General features: G+C 36.1%; 1 protein-coding gene across 2 annotated transcripts; it reads right to left on the bottom strand.

Moving 5' to 3' along the window:
* Positions 1-1834: 1834 nt before the first annotated feature.
* Positions 1835-7668, bottom strand: LOC113512984 (putative uncharacterized protein DDB_G0286901). 2 transcript variants are annotated; one of them, XM_052893605.1, is made up of 3 exons: positions 5846-7668; positions 5370-5494; positions 1835-2049 (listed from the first exon to the last, which is right to left on the bottom strand). In XM_052893605.1, exons 1-3 carry the CDS (start codon positions 7440-7442, stop codon positions 2023-2025), a joined length of 1749 nt encoding a protein of 582 aa, XP_052749565.1. In that variant the 5' UTR covers positions 7443-7668; the 3' UTR covers positions 1835-2022. The 2 variants fall into 2 exon arrangements, with proteins under 2 accessions (XP_052749565.1, XP_031766870.2); XM_031911010.2 differs by lacking the exon at positions 5370-5494 and having other exon boundaries at positions 5846-7613.
* Between the last annotated feature and the right edge of the window lie 10816 nt (positions 7669-18484).

The following is an 18484-nucleotide window of genomic DNA, read 5'->3' as shown; positions in this document are numbered from 1 at the left end:
GTCTGCATTACTAACAATCCCTTTCCCCCCTTTTCAGTGGGTTTTGTAAGACGCGATGGACAGCAGCGGCCGTCTTAAAACATCCCCAAAGCCTGTTACTGCCAGAGAGAGGCTTATGTTTAGCAGTGGACAGTTAAAAGCCGAAATGATGATGACATGGTTTATCTGGTCAGTTAGTGCATTTATATAAAAAAAAGAAACATCAGATTCTCATATTAATATCCTTAAGTAATATTATAAATGCAAAAGTGAGTTTGATACGTCTTCACTTTTATACCCCTAAATGGGCAGCGGTAGTCACTTACCATCAGGTGAGCCGCATGCTCGTTTACCCTGTGTTGTAAAAAAAAATCGGTTATGATGAATGATATAGATGGTGTCTTGGAAGTTTCCAGGACTTCATCTATATCATTCAAACTACTAAAGGTTTAAAACTACTTTTTTCCCGGTCAGTTATCCCGGTCACGCGGACGAAGTCGCGGGTAAAAGCTAGTGTTATAAATGTGGAAATCTGTTACATTTTGGTACCTTAACTGCTTAAACAATTACCATGCCATTTAGTGAATAAGACATAGCAATGGCATGTAATACAACATGACCTTCAAGAAAAGAGCATATTCCTTTTTAAGGCCGGCAGCACACCTGCAATGCCGCTGGTGTGGTTGATCATGAGCGGCGGTAGTCACTTACCATCAGGTAAGATGCATGCTATTTTGCCCCCTGTGTTGTAAAAAAAATACACGTACATGCCATTCTATGTCTTGTTTACTTAATTATTATATCTTCTACCTATATTTATGCCTTTATCCCTTTCAGACCTGAACGATACGGGTGTGAGTTGTAACTTTAAAAAATTCTAAAACCACGCACAATTCATTTTTATGCACGAAGCTGAAATAATATGATAGTGAGATTCTAAACCAGCCAATAAGAAATCATTTTAGCGGTTAGGTGGTGCAGTAGTCTCGTGCGTGCCGGCAAGATGGCTTGGCTCCAAAACACGAAAATATATTTAATCTGAAAGAAAAAAAGTCTTGGGTCTGAAAGGGTTATAACGGATTGTGTTCTGAAGAACATTTTGATATGATGCCTACAACCACCTTTCACTATCGCACCGCTTGCTATTGACAAGGAAAACATCCTCACACCTTAGAACTAGAATTGTCACGCACAGTGCGGTTTCAAAGAGCTTCCTCCCGCCAACACTAAAGTTGTAAGATGATCTTCCTCCTGCAACATACCCCAGAGACTACAGCATGGGTAATAATCAAAAAGGGCGTATCAAAATTTCTTAAGAGTCGGCATTGCACGTGTGACATTCTTGGCGTTCCAGGTGGCAAGGTGTCATAGGCTACGGTAACCCTGTTTGCCATCAGATGGGCCGTATGCTTGTTTGCTATCATAGTAGTAAATATATAGTTTACTATTTATCCCGGTTAGTCAACATATCCAAGTAGGGGGGAAAGGGATTGTTAGTAATGGAGTTTGATAGCCTCATTGCTGGCAATATGCCCTGTTAGGTCGACCTCCACGCGGTTCCCCCTGAAAACCATCGTGAACATTTCTTGTTGAATTCGTCACGATGGGCTAACTGACCTGCATCATCCTCACCTATCATGTATCACTGGTGCCCCGCCGGTGTATACCAATAGCGCGGGTGGTGTTACCATTTCATTATTACCCATAAAAAAAAAAACATATCCAGGTCTCTCGGACGAAGTCACGGGTAAAAGCTAGTAAGTACATAATTTTTTACATAAGTTTTAGTCTCCAATTGTGCATATGGGTTTTTTAATATATTAGTGGTTTATAGATAGTAAAAAAAATATTGATGTGTTATTTATTTACATTTAATCTTAATCGTGAAATAAATTAGCATTATCTTATTATCACACTATAGATATGTTGTGACTTATTCAGTCTTATCAGGTTGCACTTCCGGTTTGGACTCCTCTTTGTCTAGTACATCTTTCTCATTTTGTATCCTCTGTGTTTCTTCAATATTAGATTGCTCGTTGTTTTCTAGCCCTCTGCTGTTGTTATTATACTCTGTAACCAATTAAAATAAAAAAATTTAAAAAGAGAATAAAAAATGACAGTCATGAAAACTCAACAATCTTAATCTATGGCGCAACTATTTTTTTTTTTTGTACAGATTAAGAATATACATCGCGGCGGTTAGTAGATTTTATTCTATTCCTAATCTATGTAGGAAGAATTATTTAAATTTTTTAACACTTTATGGGCATATCTACTTTATTCTGTTGTCATACGTAGCGTTTATAATCTGTCTATATCTAATCTATAAAATAATATTGTATTCTACAAAGAAATCGACTTCAAAAAAACCAATTATTTTGATATAAAAAATAAACTACTTAACTGATTTTGATAAAATTTCTATGTAACTAATCTGTTAACCACTTCAAATAAGAAAGAATTTTTCAAATCGGTTTTGGAATTATTGACGGAGTTAAGAGATAACAAACAAAAAAAAAAATAAAGCCGAATTCCTCTTTCATCGGTTGAAAATTTAACATCAACATTCAAATTATTTATATCAAGAGGGTCGGCACCAAACGAATATTTTTTTAACAATCCTGCGAAGGCTACGCCAACCGCTTACCGTCAGGCGAAACGTATACTTGATCGCTGCCTTCGTTGCATAAAATAATTTTAAAATAATATTTTCTATCAGGTTTAAATGGATTTACTTACTACTTCCTATAATTGTCGCCGACACTAGTACAAATCTCCTTTTTATACTTTTATATTGTATTTCTTTTAAGTTGCTGGATTGGATTGTATATATTTATACAATTATACAAATTTAAAAAGGCAAATTCATTTAAATAGACGTACAGAGGCATAACACCTTAGTCCTCAGGAATAGGAATGCGTAAAGGGTATCATAGGTAACAAAGTATACTCTGTTATTTCCATGATACTATTCTCGTCTATAGGCGATGGTTACGAATTACCACCAAGGGAGCTGTCAGCTTACTTGCCAGTCTAAGTTCATAAAAAATCTGATAGAAAGTGGTTAGAATATTATAAATATCAGTTTTTTTTGTTATTTATTTTACACATAGTACAAGATTTTATAGGCATATTTATATAACAAAGCATAATATATATACAAGTATTATGTAAAAGAGGAAAAACACGAAAATTGATAAAAAAGGAAACGGAAAAGGAAACCCACGCCCTGATTGACAAATGGAATAGAATACTCGTAGATCGATCTCGATATATTAATTTTTTAGTCTATATTTTTTTCGACCGAATCCAAAGTAGCGAACTTTAATATATCGACTTGAGATCGAGTACTCTATGTGACTGGCACTTTAAACTAGCTAGAAAGCAGTTTAGTATGTCTTGATTAATTATTATGGGCCCACCGTATAGCCTATTGGAAGTCACATGCTTTGCAAAAGTGGAGATTCACCATAAATTCAGACATGTAAAATGGTTTCTTTGTTTTTATAGTAGACAAATTAGTCATAAAACGATTCATATTTAAAATTCATTTAAACGTCAGTTTTCAATTTAAAATTTGAGACAACGGCTGTATAGGCTTAGGTCTTTTGCCTTCCCTATTGACAGGGAACACAGATAAAAAAAAATTAATATTTGTGCTCGATTTTTTTTTTAAATGGATGATAATGGAATGGTAACCCCACCCGCGCTATCGGTATACACCGGCGGGGCACCAGTGAAGAATGATAGATGAGGATGAAGTAGGTCAGTTAGCCCATCGTGACGAATTCAACAAGAATTGTTCACGGTGGTTTCCAGGGGGAACCACGTGGAGGTCGACCTAATAAGGTATATTGCTAGCAATGGGGCTGTCAAACTCCATTGCTAACAATCCTTTTCCCCCATTTGTGCTCGATTAGGTATTCTAAATCAGGTATCGTGCATAGATTTAGTATAGTCAACCGCGGCGGCATGTCTTAATGAATGCAAAATAATTAAGATTGTGTCCAAGAAAAAATAAAACCGACTTTAGTTGTGGCAAAACCAGTTATTTTGATTTAAAAACTAAGCTACTGAACCGACTTTAATAAAAAATCTATAGAATAAATCTAGAAGTGTATCCATTTATATAAAAAAATAACTTTCAAATCGGTTTACAACAAACGGAGTTACAAACATAAAAAATACAACAAAATGAGAGGCTCCTTCTTTTTGAAATCGCTTAAAATTTGTAGAATTTGTTGTAATTTGATTAAAATACCAACAATTTATTTTATAAAGATCTAATGAAATACTATGCATTGCAAACACGAATCCTTTTAGGACCGTTATGATACAGATACTAAAGAGATCAGTTTATATTATTACAACAGTAAAATGAATTAAAGTACTTTATAATAAGCAGCCATAGATTATATAAGCAGCATAGGTTATTGTAGGTTAGTAACTAACGATTAGTAAATATAACCTATAAACGGATTTACACAATTAGATAGGAATTTTTAATCATTATAAAAAGATAGTTGGATGATAACAGGAAATTAGATAAATACCTATTTATTTCTTAGAAATGATATCTGTATTTAAATATATAAAATACCTGTATAAAATAAAGGCTGATATATGACTGAAATATTGATTAAGGTGGAATTTTTGGTTGGGGCAAATTGAGATATGATTTTTTTAATTGTGTCGTTTTGAATTCCACCCTTTTGTTGTCAGGTTTTTATGATAATGAACGATCTCAGCGGTCTAACGACTTAACACACCGTTTCACTATTCGATGGCCGTGGGTTTGATTCTCGTACAATATAAATATTTATATTCATGTACATGTATTTACAAAAAAAAAAATATGTTCTAGTTGTCTAATAAAGAGCTTCTTAATTTCGAACTAGATGGCGTTGGGTATGTAATATATCCAGTGGTATTTATTAATTTATTATACCCTGTATTATCGCGAGTAAAAAAATAATACGAATTACCGACTATCATTAATTATTTCTTGGTACTCTTCGCGTTTATAAATCTCACTTTAGAAACTTCATCATATCGCCATATCAGCTATTAACTGTCCACTTCTGAACATAAGTCTTCCCCAGAAGAGGAATTTTGCCATTAGTTGCCATGTTTGGCAGGTGGGTTGGCAACCGCAGATAGGCTTTTAGTGATGTTTTAAGAGAGACGCTGTTGCCAATCCTTCTACCATAAAGTTCTCTAAGTCACTTCTTACGATACCCACGAGAAAGGAATGCGTGGTTTATTCTACGCCGGTACTTGCTCATTATTAATCGACACAAATAAGTGAAATTAATCAAAACTGGCGTCAAACACAACACGACACAAAACACATAGGTACACAATAATATCATCCCCGTTATCCACAATACCTGAACATTACTGCCTATTGTGTTTATAGCGCTGTTGAGTGCTGTCGATATTGAGGCGGTGGTTCCATTGATAGAAGCTGATATAGTACCTATGAGACTGTTCACAAAATTGCTCCATGCTGTCACTATAAGAATTAGAATTAATATAATAGATATGGTTAATTAAATGATATATTATTTAGATATAGAAATATTAATAGCAGTAATTTTAGTGATTTAGTATATTATTTTTTAATTTGCAACCTGCTGTTTCTATCTGATAAGTAAAGACCTCTGTTAGCTGTTATAGAAAATTAATATAGAAAAATTAGATTATAATAAATATTTATCAATGTACAGGTCTTTAAATAAATGTGTAATTATATACCTATCTAAATAATATGCAGAAAAATACACGAATAAATATCTTAAGGTATATTTATAATTGTTTAAGGAAATAAAGGTATTATGAAAGCAATATTAATGTCATGGCTTACCTGAATGTGAGCCGCCGTGTCCGCCGTGCCCACCGTGCACTCCGTGCCCACCTATGAATAAACCACCTTTGACGTCCTTATCACTCTTCTGACCCTCCACTGTATCTCTGGGTCTCTCTGGACTTGTGAGTTTGTGAACAGCACCAGATATACCTTTTACGATAGGATTATTCTGAATAATCTTCTTAATTGGGCCGTCGGCTGATGGTTGTATTTTCTCGGCGGTGGACTGTTCAGGTTTTGATTCTGTGGGTGCTGGTACAACGTTGCTTCCTTCCTGTTGGCTAGGATCAGCAGGTTTCACTGCTTGTGGTTGTTGCGCACCAGGCCTGTTTGGTTGTATTAAATTTACTACTCCTTGAACGAGAGGATTGTTTTGAATTGCTTGCGCAATGGGTCCGCTACTAGACTGTGCGGGCTGGTCATTTTGTGGACTTTGTGTAGGTTGATTTTGGCCCAGGTTCCAAATATTCTGGATAGAGCTTTGGATACCTTGCCAGATTGGCAAACCTGGTCTAGAGGTAGTGCCACTCACTTCATCTGATTGTCCAGTAGCTGGTGTGGAGGGTGATTGAGCAAATATATTCTGTATTCCACTTCCTATACCAGAAATGAAACTACCGGGGCCAGAGCTTGTGTTATTGCCAGCGTTTCCTTGCTGGATGCTTGTTATATAATTTTGCCATGCACTGGTAACGTTGGATAAACTTTGCGAAACAGTATTTTGGAAACTTTGCAAAGCCTGGAGGAAGGGATTGTTTGATGCACCATCAGAACCAGAACCGCCTGACGCTGATCCGTCTGTTGTCGCTCCACTTTCCCCCGGCTTATCACCGTCAGCTCTGACAATGTTTGAAGCGTGGACTTCCTCAGTTAATGCTTTGATTCCACTCCTAAAGCTATCTTCTAAAGTTTTCAGACCAATTTCGACGTTATTAATCGCTTTAGTCTGTCCTGGTTCGCTTCCTGCTTCATTTTTGTTCGGATCGTTATTCCAAATGGACTGAACTGTATCATTAAGCTTCTGAATTTGGCTCGTGAAGCTCTCTTGAAGATTTTGTAGACTACTTTGAATGGAGTTTATTTGCTCATTATTTGCAATCCAATCAGCGACGCCTTGGAAACCTTGTTTTAATGCTGCCTGTGTGTTAACAATGCTTTCCTTTAGTTTAGGTACTGGTTCCTCGTAATGTTCAGGGTTTTGTGTGTCATGCTCTTGGCGTTGTGGTAACCCTGGATTCTTCAGGTCAATTTCTACTCTTTTAATGTCGGAACTTTCCTCAGTATTTTGTTCTTCGTTAGTATTTATATTCTCGATACCTTCCACTGTTGATTTGGCATTTTCAACGACAACTTTAACAGGGATATCGTTTGTTTTGATGCGGAGGTTATTTTCGATTTCGTTAATGACAGTCGTCTGGTCTGTCAGGTCCTCGTTATTGGACGCGTTATCAACTGGCACAATATCTTTGGCAGCCTCCTGCGCCACGGCAGCAAGTTTTTTCTCTAAATCCCGAGCATCGAGCGCGGGGAGTTTGGCCGCGCGTGCGAGGGAAAGGAAAGTAAACAAAAACAGTGGATACAGGTACAGCCTCATGGTCGTCGGCGCGTTATACTAACCGAACAGGTGGGGTTCTGCATTTATACGGACAGCCTAACGGTGTCCGAGCCCCGCATACATAGCGTGTTTACGCTAACTGCTCGCCCCGCGCTCAGCGTTTGTTATTATAAATATGTACTTAAAGAGTCTGGGTGTCTTTTTGCAAATTAACTGTTAACTTGTGTTGATTTGTTACGGTGATAGTTATCTATTTGTATGTGCCAGTGACAGGTATTATAACAACTTTCAAGAGTTCTCATTGCCTAAAAAGTTCTTTGTCGATATAAATAAAAATGAAATGCTGTTCGTTGGTAAACATCACTTGAGAACGGCTTGTAAGGTGGAAGGCTGGAGACGGGTGAAACACACAAATTTTTTCTTTTCCTTCACTGGTGCTCCGCCAGCGTATCCCGTTAGCGCAGGCGGGGTTACCATACCATTTTCACCCATCAAAAAAAAAATAGCGTCCTATCGTGGCCCGTAAGTTTACCATTCATATTAGTACTCGTATAAAAAATATATTGGCTGTTCTTTGTTGTAAGAATATGTATCTACCAGAGGGAGACTTTGTACAAAAGTCGATTGCATGGGTACCTCTATCCCATTCGCGTTTCAACCGTGAAGCAGTCGTGTTTGCATAGCTGTGTTTCGGTTTGAAGGGTGGGATATGGCGTGAATTTACTGGGTACAGAGGAATAACACCTGAGTCCTCAGGAATGGCAACGCATGGGGGGTATCATGGGCGAAACAGTATACTCTGTTATGTCCATGGTACTGCTCATGTTTATAGGCGACGGTTACCACTTTCCATCAGGTAGGCCGTCAGCTTGTTTGCCATTCTAAGTTATATAAAAAAAAAATATGTAACGTGTAAATAAAAAAGTTAATATTTATGCACTTTAAATATTGAACTTTAAGATTGATAATGATTATAAAATATTACAGTCGTAACAAATCTTGTTTTGATAATATTATCTCATTAAGTTGTGATAGGATAATTATTCAATTAACCAGAACAAGATATTAAAATGTATTTAACAGGATAAATATTGGTATGTTAAAGTGTAAATTAAATAATTAATAAATAGATAGATAATACTTGTATCTAATCAGATAATTGTTTTTATCGTGCCATTTTCTTGAAACTTGTAAAGGATTTGCACGTAACTAGTTGCAGCGCGCGGCTTTGCGTGCGTGGACACAGATAAAAATTATCAATGGACCACCATTTTTATGCAAAATGTTATTAAAATCTCTTCAACTGTTAAAAATTATAGAGTTAACATTCAAATATTTTTTATAAATTTTAAGGTAGAAAATTTATTTGTATTTTTAACTTATTTTGCTATTAAGAGCGCGGGAAAGGAAAGGGTGGTTTATTCTATGCTGGGACCACACGGCCGCATGTTACACTGTTTATGATTAAAATATGTTGTCAGTTTGTTTAACATTCGAACGTGCATAAAAAAAAAACTTTTTTACTACAAACATTACATAACAGAACATTGTCATATTAGAGCTGCTTGTTAACATTTCCTAGAGCAAATGAATCCATCACTTTCCACCTGCCCAGGTAATAATGAGAGTTCACTTTCGCTGACGATTATCCAGTATATGCTAATATGATGTACCATAGTTCAGGAGTTGAAGAAAGTCTTATTGTATTCAAAAAACGAAAGTCCACAGGACTGTAAGTCACGAATTGACTGACAGCGCAGAAGCGATAATTAAGCGATTTATAGAGGGAATCTCTCAATTTATCTATTTTTGTGTGGATACCATCTATAGATACGTTTTCGTTACCGTATGTTAACCCTTCTTGAATAATGGTGGAAATTTCCATCATAACATTGAATTCCCTAAAAATTATATAAAAGAACAAGTTCACTTTAAGTTGATCGTGTCTGGATACCTTTTCAGTGTCCATTGCATAAAAAAAAAACATAACTGTCCAGTTTATTTTTTTTTAAACATTTTTCCTTTAATTTTGAACATGAATCACCTTGATTTATTTCACCAATAAAAAAAAAACATACAAAGAAGGATTAATATAAAAGGAGATAGTAACATTTGGCTTCTTGTTCTTTCTCGTGTGTACAGTAAAGAAAACGTTTTCATTATCAGAGAAAGACTGTACAAAACTCGTCTACATGGGGACGTCTGTCCCATCCGTGTTTTCGACATCAAGCAACTGTGATTGTATGTAAGTTTAGGGTAGAATATGATATTAAAATTGTAAGGTATGTAAACATAACGTAGCTTTCCGCGTGGTTCCCCTTGGAAACCATGGGCCAACTGACCTGCTTTTATTCTCACCTATCATGTCTCACTGGTGCATCGCCAGCGTATACCGTTAGTGCAGGAGGGGTTACCATTTCATTATCATTTATGGGATATGAAAACAATGTACCTCATGAATGATAGCGCATGAGACGGCAATGTGTTCTATGACACTGTTGGCGCTGTGTATGTCTGTAGGTGACGGGAACCATTTTCCATCGAAGGCGTGTATGAAAAGATTGATGAATGTGGATGAAGCGAAAAAGGTTTGTTTGAATCGAAGCATTTGGCGTTCCATTGTCTCTGCCTACCATAATGGGAGACAGGCGTGACAGATATGTATGTATGTATGTATGAAGGGATTATTAGTAATGTAAATACTACTATCAGGTCCATTTGCACGCAGTCCGTCTGGAAACCATCGTGGTTAACTTCCGCTGAATTCGTCACGATCTACTAACTAACCTGCTTTCATCATCACCTGTCACTCCTCACTGGGGTACTAGTGACTATACCATTTACATCTTATTAAAAAAATCTCTCTCGGATAGGCCATCAGTTTATTCTAAGTGGCAAGTACTATCCTTCATCTATGGTTTTAACATAAAAATCTATCGTTAAATTCGTTCGCCTCATGTCCACTACTTCGAGTTTGAGGATCAAATATTTAGTTGACTCATAAAATTTAATATTTCTCCGGCCGGTCACCTGTCCCAAACCTGTAGTACCTAATAGTTGTAATAAAATACGATCCAAACATATTCAAATGTATGCGTACACACAGCGCCCCCCCCCCCCCTCGCGTCGGGAGATGCTAATATTTAGAAACGCCGATGGAATTTCTGAACAAATATGTTAGTAGATGTCGACCGTTATGTCAATGGCTACCCAATAATACGGTTAAAATTGATCTATTATGTATTGAGAAGTTTTAAAGGATTTTTAAATATGGGAATTATACCTTATAGGTATTTAGTATAGTTAGTAACAATTGTTAAGATTTTTAAAACCCCTATATTCTGTAATATTATCATCATCACCATATCAGCCTTTAACTGTTCACTGCTGAACATAAGCCTCTCTCTAGGGGATTTTGTCAGCAGTTGTCACGCTTGGCAGGCGGATTGGCAACTGCAGTTAGGTTTTGGAGATGTTTTAAGAGGGAAGCAACTGTCCCTCGCCCTTCCTTAGTCGCCTCTTACGATTCCCACGGAAAAGAAGGGGTGGCCTATTCAATTCTGGGACTACACGGCTATCCGTGTCGGATTACTAGTGTTAATAAGTTATTAATAAATTATTAGTAGGTTTAAAAAGTTTATTTCAAAGTAAATGTTACAAACATTATTAAATATAGGTGAAACTCTGCTCCCTAAATAGGTAAATCCTGTACTTTAGGATAAGCAGTGCTCAACCCTATACGGCATAAGGACACAACATATATATAAAAAAGAAAGAGTAAAACTTAAGGTACTAATACAATAATAATTTAACTTGTCCAAATAATATTTTGTAAGTAAATCTTGACTGTCTAATTTGTGAAAATACAATTCAAAAGATTGAAATTGATGTCTTTATTGCTGATCGCTGATGATAAATAAATATACATCGATTTATCAGATTTATTTTTGCAAAAAACAGTGTCATTGTGACAAAATAACAGAATAGTTCAACACGGGAATAAACACTCTCTTTTCATTTAAGGGTTTCCTGTTGTCGGTGCAACTAATTCATGCATCTTCCTCCAGTCAGCTCTATTCCAGGCCATATCCTTGACCTCCCTATGCGACATGACACCTAGCGTTTCTTTTATCTGTCCCATGTAGTTATAAATCGTGATTCTGCCCAGTAACTATACTTGCTTGCCAAAATTTTTTAGCAACATTGCACGGCAAGTTTAGTTATATTTCTCACCTATTCCGATGAGTAATTCAGCAGAGTTAGTTATCCAAATGGGTAAGAAATATGGATAAAGGATAACTATTTAAAATCATCTCGGATTACTGATTTACGTCAACCTTTATTTTAAAGACATTGGAGGTTATTTCTTGTTCATGATTTACTAAGTGTCCATTAGTATGGTTTTAGCCATCATCTTTCAACTGGTGATGTAGATCTCTCACACACTGGGTCCTTACCGTTGAGAGTAAAGGTGTGGCGATGGCCATTAGCCTAGATAAAGAAAAAAACTTTTCGAACGAGTTTGACATCAAGATTTTCTATCGAAATTCTCAATCAAGCGAACATCCAGAGAAGTGCAAATGGGTCGCCAGCATTCTGTCCGGTAGGTGTATAATTTAAACAGTGGTCGATGTTGCTCCGATAGCATAGGCATTAGCGCCGGCGCCCACAACGCTCTGCACTGTCCCCGAAGCAATTTTTGCAGCATACCAATGACTCGTTTAAAACGGCCGCCATTAATTGTTATGCAGACGGTAGAACTGAAGATGCAAGTAACACGGGCCATGCTAATGTTCCTCGTTCCATTGCGGCGACTAACCGCGAAAAGCTTATCGGAAATCGAGAGTGGTGTGCCTAGTTTCTGATTGGGGACGATTAAGCTTAATCCACTTTAACACCTATTAGATACAAATTTGCGGACTTAACAGTCTGTGTTCTGGGCAATTCTTTTACAATGTCGTCCACTGTCATCATCGTACCTCTCGCCATAGACAGAAAATTCATCTTTGCACTATCTAAATAAATAGGTGGATTTAAAAGGAGTTTACTCCCGTGAATGCTCAAACTGTGGAGCTTCCCTAGAGCCTACAGATATGACGACCTATGATGTTCTTCAAGATATTTTTTCACAGTTCGCAAGACGTATGTGAGGTGTCTATAGGCTTTGGTATTCATTTACATGGATTGTATGGTTGTTTGCTACCATTTTAGTGTAAACATATGTTATAATAGGAGACCTTTATACAGATAGTGTTTCCATACAAATGCTTCAAGAAAAGCGGGTCAACATTTTCATACAATTTTGCGTGACAATTAGTTACTAGTGTTTCCTTTATAACTTCTATATTTATTTTATTTTATAATTTTTGCATCTTTTTATGCGTAAAAACTAATTTTATTTATTAAATAATTAAATGTAGGATATTAATGAAACATTATGTACGTTAGTACATAAAACATTGATAAAAAAATGAGTCAGCTAATATGATAACAAGTTGCCTTGTTTTTGAGATTCGATGCTCTATCTATCTATCTATATATAGATTATATATATAGATAGATAGATAGAGGGGAGACCATATTGTGTATATATATATGTTACGTACTTGGAAAATTATATAAAAATATATAATTTGTTGATTAAACAAAACTATATTAATTTCAAATGTCAATCTATCAAAGACATCGAATGATACATTAACAGCTTCCTACGGTTCAATGACCCATGATGCACTTGGCGTTCATCTGGTCAGCATCGTTCTATATACCGTTATGCTACTTATGGACCAGTTTTTTTTTCAATCAATTCGGTTTTTATCGAGAGAGCGCCATTGGCGCCAACATCAGATGGATTCTGATTGTAATGACTACAATTATAGAATGGTATATATATATATATATATATATATATATATATATGTATATATATAGAATTTGTTTTTATTTTTTTAATGGAGTGTAAATGGAATAGTAGTCCCGTTTGTACTATCTGTATACATTCGCCTTTCACAATTTTATGAGACACAATTAACAACAAAAATGTATACACCAGAAGGAGACTTTGTACAAAAGTCGATTGCTTGGGTACCTCTGTCCCATTCGTGTTTCAACCGTGAAGCAGTTGTGTTTGCATGGCTGTGTTTCGGTTTGAAGTGTAGGATTTGGCGTGAATTTACTGGGTACAGAGGAATAACACCTGAGTACACGTGAGATGGGAGGTGCTGGCAAAGGATGGGTTACCCCTTACTGTCCCAATGGTGTAAGAGACGACGGAGGGAACTTAGCCCATCAAGGGATGGGCAGCAGCGTTCTTCTTAAAACAGCGCCAAAGTCTAACTACGGTAGCCAACCTGCTTGCCAAGTGTGGCAATTATTTGCAAAACTCTTTTTATGGGAGATGACTATGTCCAACAATGGGCAGTTAACGGGTGATATAATACATGTGAGATACCATACCATTGCAGCCGTTAACTGTCCACTGCTGGACATAGATCTATCTCATAAGGGGGTTTTGCCAATAGTTGCCACGTTTAGCAAGTGGGTTGGCAACAACAGTTAGGTTTTGGTGATATTTCAAGAATCACGTTGCTGCCTATCCCTCGACTATTGAGTTCCCTGAGTCGTTTCTTACGACACCTATGGGAATAGAGCGGCTGGCCAATTCTATACGGGGACTTCTATACGGCAACAGAAACCTCAAGACTTCATATAAAAATTTTAGAGCCTTCAACAAAATACTATGGGTACATAATAAGTATTATATGTTTTGGGAACTCGTTGTCTATTTTTATATAACATAAAAAATAACTTGTCTGTAATTTGATAACGGACATGAAAAAATGTGTGATATGGCGCCAAATCGAAACAAGTTTTTAAAATAATAAACATGTTCCAAATTCAAAATAATTAAAAAGTTGAAAAAAAAAAAAAAAGAATGTTTCTATGTAACATGGCCAGACTAGTTATAACAATATATTTTTTTAATGACTGTACCGAATAAATACAAATAAAGTATTATTTGATGCATTTGTTCTTATCTGAAAAAAACTGTTGATTTCATTTTAATGCAAACAGACAAAGCCTTATCATATCTCTGACATTCTATCTGAATCTAATCACAATACTCTATATCACAATGGCCTGTAACATGGATTTTGAGTGGTACTGATGGATGATAGGGGATTTTTTTGCTACATTTGATATTTTTAATGGGTATACGCTGGTGGGCGCCAGTGAGTGATGATAGAAGTTGATGAAAGCAGGTCAGTAGGCCCATGGGCATGGGCGAAACAGTGTACTCTGTTATGTCCATGGTACTGCTCATGTCTATAGGCGACAGTTACCACTTTCCATCAGGTGGGCCGTCAGCTTGTTTGCCATTCTAAGTTGTATAAAAAAAAATTAATGACGATGGATTTTAGGGGAAACCACGTGAAGGTTAATCTGGTAGCTATATTATCAGCAATAGAATCTATTCCTTTCCTCATCACACCTGGTTTTTTTTTTAATGAGGGAAAATGGCATGGCGCTATCTGTATACACAAGCGGGATACCAGTAAGAGGTGATATATAATATAATAATATAATATAATATATAATAAAGCCTTTATTCTCTGACATTTTTACTTTAACTTATATACTACTTATTACTAAGGTAGCTTTCTAGCAACCATTATGTTAGTCAGGTTGTCTGTCGACATAGGCCTCCCCCAACTGTTTCCACTTTCCCCTATCCCTAGCTGACTTTCTCCATCCTTTAGGTAAATCGTCCTCCCATCTTTTGATTTGTCCTCCTCGTTGTCTTTTCCCATTTCTAGGATACCATTCTATTATATCCTTCGTCCATTTTTCTTTGTTGGTTCTCATTATATGTCCAGTCCAATTCCATTTAAGTTTTCTTATTTTTTGTAAGAGGTGATAGGTGAGGATGAAAAGACAGGTCAGTTAGCCCATCGTGACGGATTCAATGATAAATTAGTCACGCTGATTTCCAAGAGGAACCGCGTGGAGGTCGACCTGATAGGGTATATTAATAGCTATGAGGACTAATCTCCCATTACTAACAATCCCTTTCTCCCGTCACACCTGGTTTGGTACCATTTTATGTTTTAATATAATAGTATTTCTATTATTATAGGCGTATTTTTTGTAAACGTGGGGTAGGGGGGGGGGGCATAAAAACACTTTAAGGGAAACCAGAATGGTAACCTCGCCTGCACTATGGATTTGCTCTAATTAAGCACCAATGGAGTGATGAGAGATGAGAATGAAATCTGATCCGATGGCCCGATACGACAAATTCACAAACAAATTCTTAAAACGACCACATTATTTTAATTAGGAGACTTTGTACAAAATTCGATTGTTTGGGTACCTCTGTCCCATTCGTGTTTCAGCCGTAAAGCAGTTGTATCTGCATGGCTGTGTTTCGGTTTGAAGGGTGGTACATGGCGTGAATTTACAGGGTGCAGAGGAATAACACCTGAGTCCTCAAGAATGGCAACGAATGGGAGATATCATGGGCGAAACAGTATACTCTGTTATGTCCATGGTACTGCTCATGTCTATAGGCGACGGTTACCAATTACATCAGGTGGGCCGTCAGCTTGTTTGCCATTCTAAGTAGTATAAAAAAAATTACTTAGACAGGTATTTGTAGCTAGATACGTAGAGCTAAATAAAGCATTTGACTGTTCACCTCAGTTGTATCATTGAGATTTGAGACCGGTTGCTCTGTTCCGTTACACGCAGTCGTGATAGTCACGTAGGGTTGTCAACTTCTTTTTGGTTAAATATAGTCACTTACTTTTGAGGCGAAGAATGCAAAGCGTATTTACGAAGTATATTATAATAAAGTATTAAACATTTTTAAGACACTTACGGTATAAATTTTGTAAAATAAAATATTTTTTGACATAGATAATTATTTCTTCAGATTCTTCTAATTATATTATTTATTCCTTCTTAAAGCCCGTATTGTCTGTTCCATTGTTAATAATTTAGCCTGTCAGATCGAACTCCCTATGGCCCCCACTGGAAACCACCATGTTGGATTTCAGGTGTATTCGTTACGATGGTCTAATTGCAAGACAGTTTCATTCATACCATTTCATACTCACGTATCATCCTTATCACTATCAACACTTGTACCAGCCAACGTATACCGTTAGCGCTGGTGGGGTTATCATTCCATTAAAAAAAACGTCGAGAACAGAACATTTTCTTTTCCTTTGATCACATTCATAGCTTATATAGCCCGTGTTCTCTTGAGATAGTGTGATGTCGAGCTTTTATAAAAAAATATTGATTGGCCATGTGAAGCAAATCAATTGAAACATTAAAGGAGCTACGTACAGACTCGTTGACAACCCTACATACGGGTCACATCACATTACTGCACCAGACAGAGGTGGGCAACCTGTGATTAACTGAAAAAGTAGGTTCTTTTGTTCTGAATGTTTTTATGACTAAGTTAAGCGATTAAGATAATGGCGCCAATTTTGAAATTGAATGAAGAAAGTTTAATAGCTAGAAACATTATTGCTAACATGTTATATTTTGTAGTAATTGTCCATTATATTTTTCCATATCAATTGGCATGCAAATGTTGGTCATTGAATTATATACAATTAATTATAGCCATATCCCACCCTTCAAACCGAAACACAGCCATGCAAACACAAATGCTTCACGGTAGAAACATGAATGGGACAGAGGTACCCAAGCAAATAATATTTGTATAGTCTATTTGTATAATAATAATTATAGTGGTAAACTATTATTATTATTATCTGTTTTAAAATAAAAATAGTGCAAATATTAGTCAATATAAATATTGTGACGATTAAAGCTGTCGTTTTGTTTTTATAGCACAAAAATCTTTTTATTACGCAGTAAAATCTATGTATGGATGGCTATACACAATACCGCGTTGTAATTTTTGTTAGTTTCAAATAAAGTTCTCATATAGTATAATATTATTTATTATTAAATATTGGGGTTGATTCTGAGGCGACATTTCTCAAAACTTATCTCTGACATAAAAATGTTGTATTTGATATCGCACTGAAATTTTTATTCTAAGGATCAACATGAACTAAATTTCTAATGTTTATAAGTAAAAATTCTGGTTTATAATTGTTTAAAAAATAGTAAGAAACAATCGAGAAACTGTCAAATTAAAATATAAGGTTAAGAAATGGATTTGGAAAAGAAAAAATACCACAGAATCAGTCTCCGTTTAATGAATCTTGTTAAACAAATATCTATTCTGAAACTCCAAAAGCAAAATAGTATGACACAGTTGCCAAATATATTGTTGGTTACGACTTTATTTGCGACACACACGGTTTTTAATTAATCTCTGAATTAAATATGGTAAGGTAATTATAATTCTACTTAGGGTTAAGGAAAAGAGATAAATAAAAATCGGTAAAAAAACTTTTAAGTTAAACGGTTTTATTTTATGTGCACTGAAAACTACAAAATAAATAAATAGTTACTTACCTATCAACCTACGTAGGTGATCTCGGTCATTAATATCTCTGATGGTAGTGGTTGTCATAACATGAACCATGTCAGCGGCCGAAAGGCAGTTCATGAGAGAACACTAACACCAGGGTTTGCTTGGTAGGTAAACTAAGCAGCCCGCACTATAACAAGTAGGTATTTTGACCTTCTAGTTCAGAAATATTTTAGTACTAGGCAGAATAGCTTTTAGGCATATTAGACTAAAATAAAAACGTGGGGCCCATTAACTATTTCTGTATTACTTTCTACTATACTAAGTGTGGATTGCATCGACTTATTATAATCGTCATCATCATCATCCTAGCGGTTTATCCCGGTCGCATCCGAAACCTCATAGCTCCGGAGTCCAGGGTCCGCTGAATCGACTTACTATAATCGTAACTGGAGGTTTTGACCATCAATAACCAGCCGTTACGGCTTCACCAGCGAACGCCGAGCTCATGATCTACCAAAGTATAAGATATGCTCTGCTATAGGTATGATTTCAGAGGGGCCCCACGTTTTTATTTTAGTCTAATATGCCTAAAAGCTATTCTGCCTAGTACTAAAAT

Source organism: Galleria mellonella, unplaced genomic scaffold (assembly GCF_026898425.1).
Source record: "Galleria mellonella isolate WM207_F2 unplaced genomic scaffold, CSIRO_AGI_GalMel_v1 utg182, whole genome shotgun sequence".
NCBI classification, from domain to species: domain Eukaryota; kingdom Metazoa; phylum Arthropoda; class Insecta; order Lepidoptera; family Pyralidae; genus Galleria; species Galleria mellonella.
The sequence above is the reverse complement of the archived record's forward strand: the minus strand, read 5'-3'. Positions and strand labels throughout refer to the sequence as shown.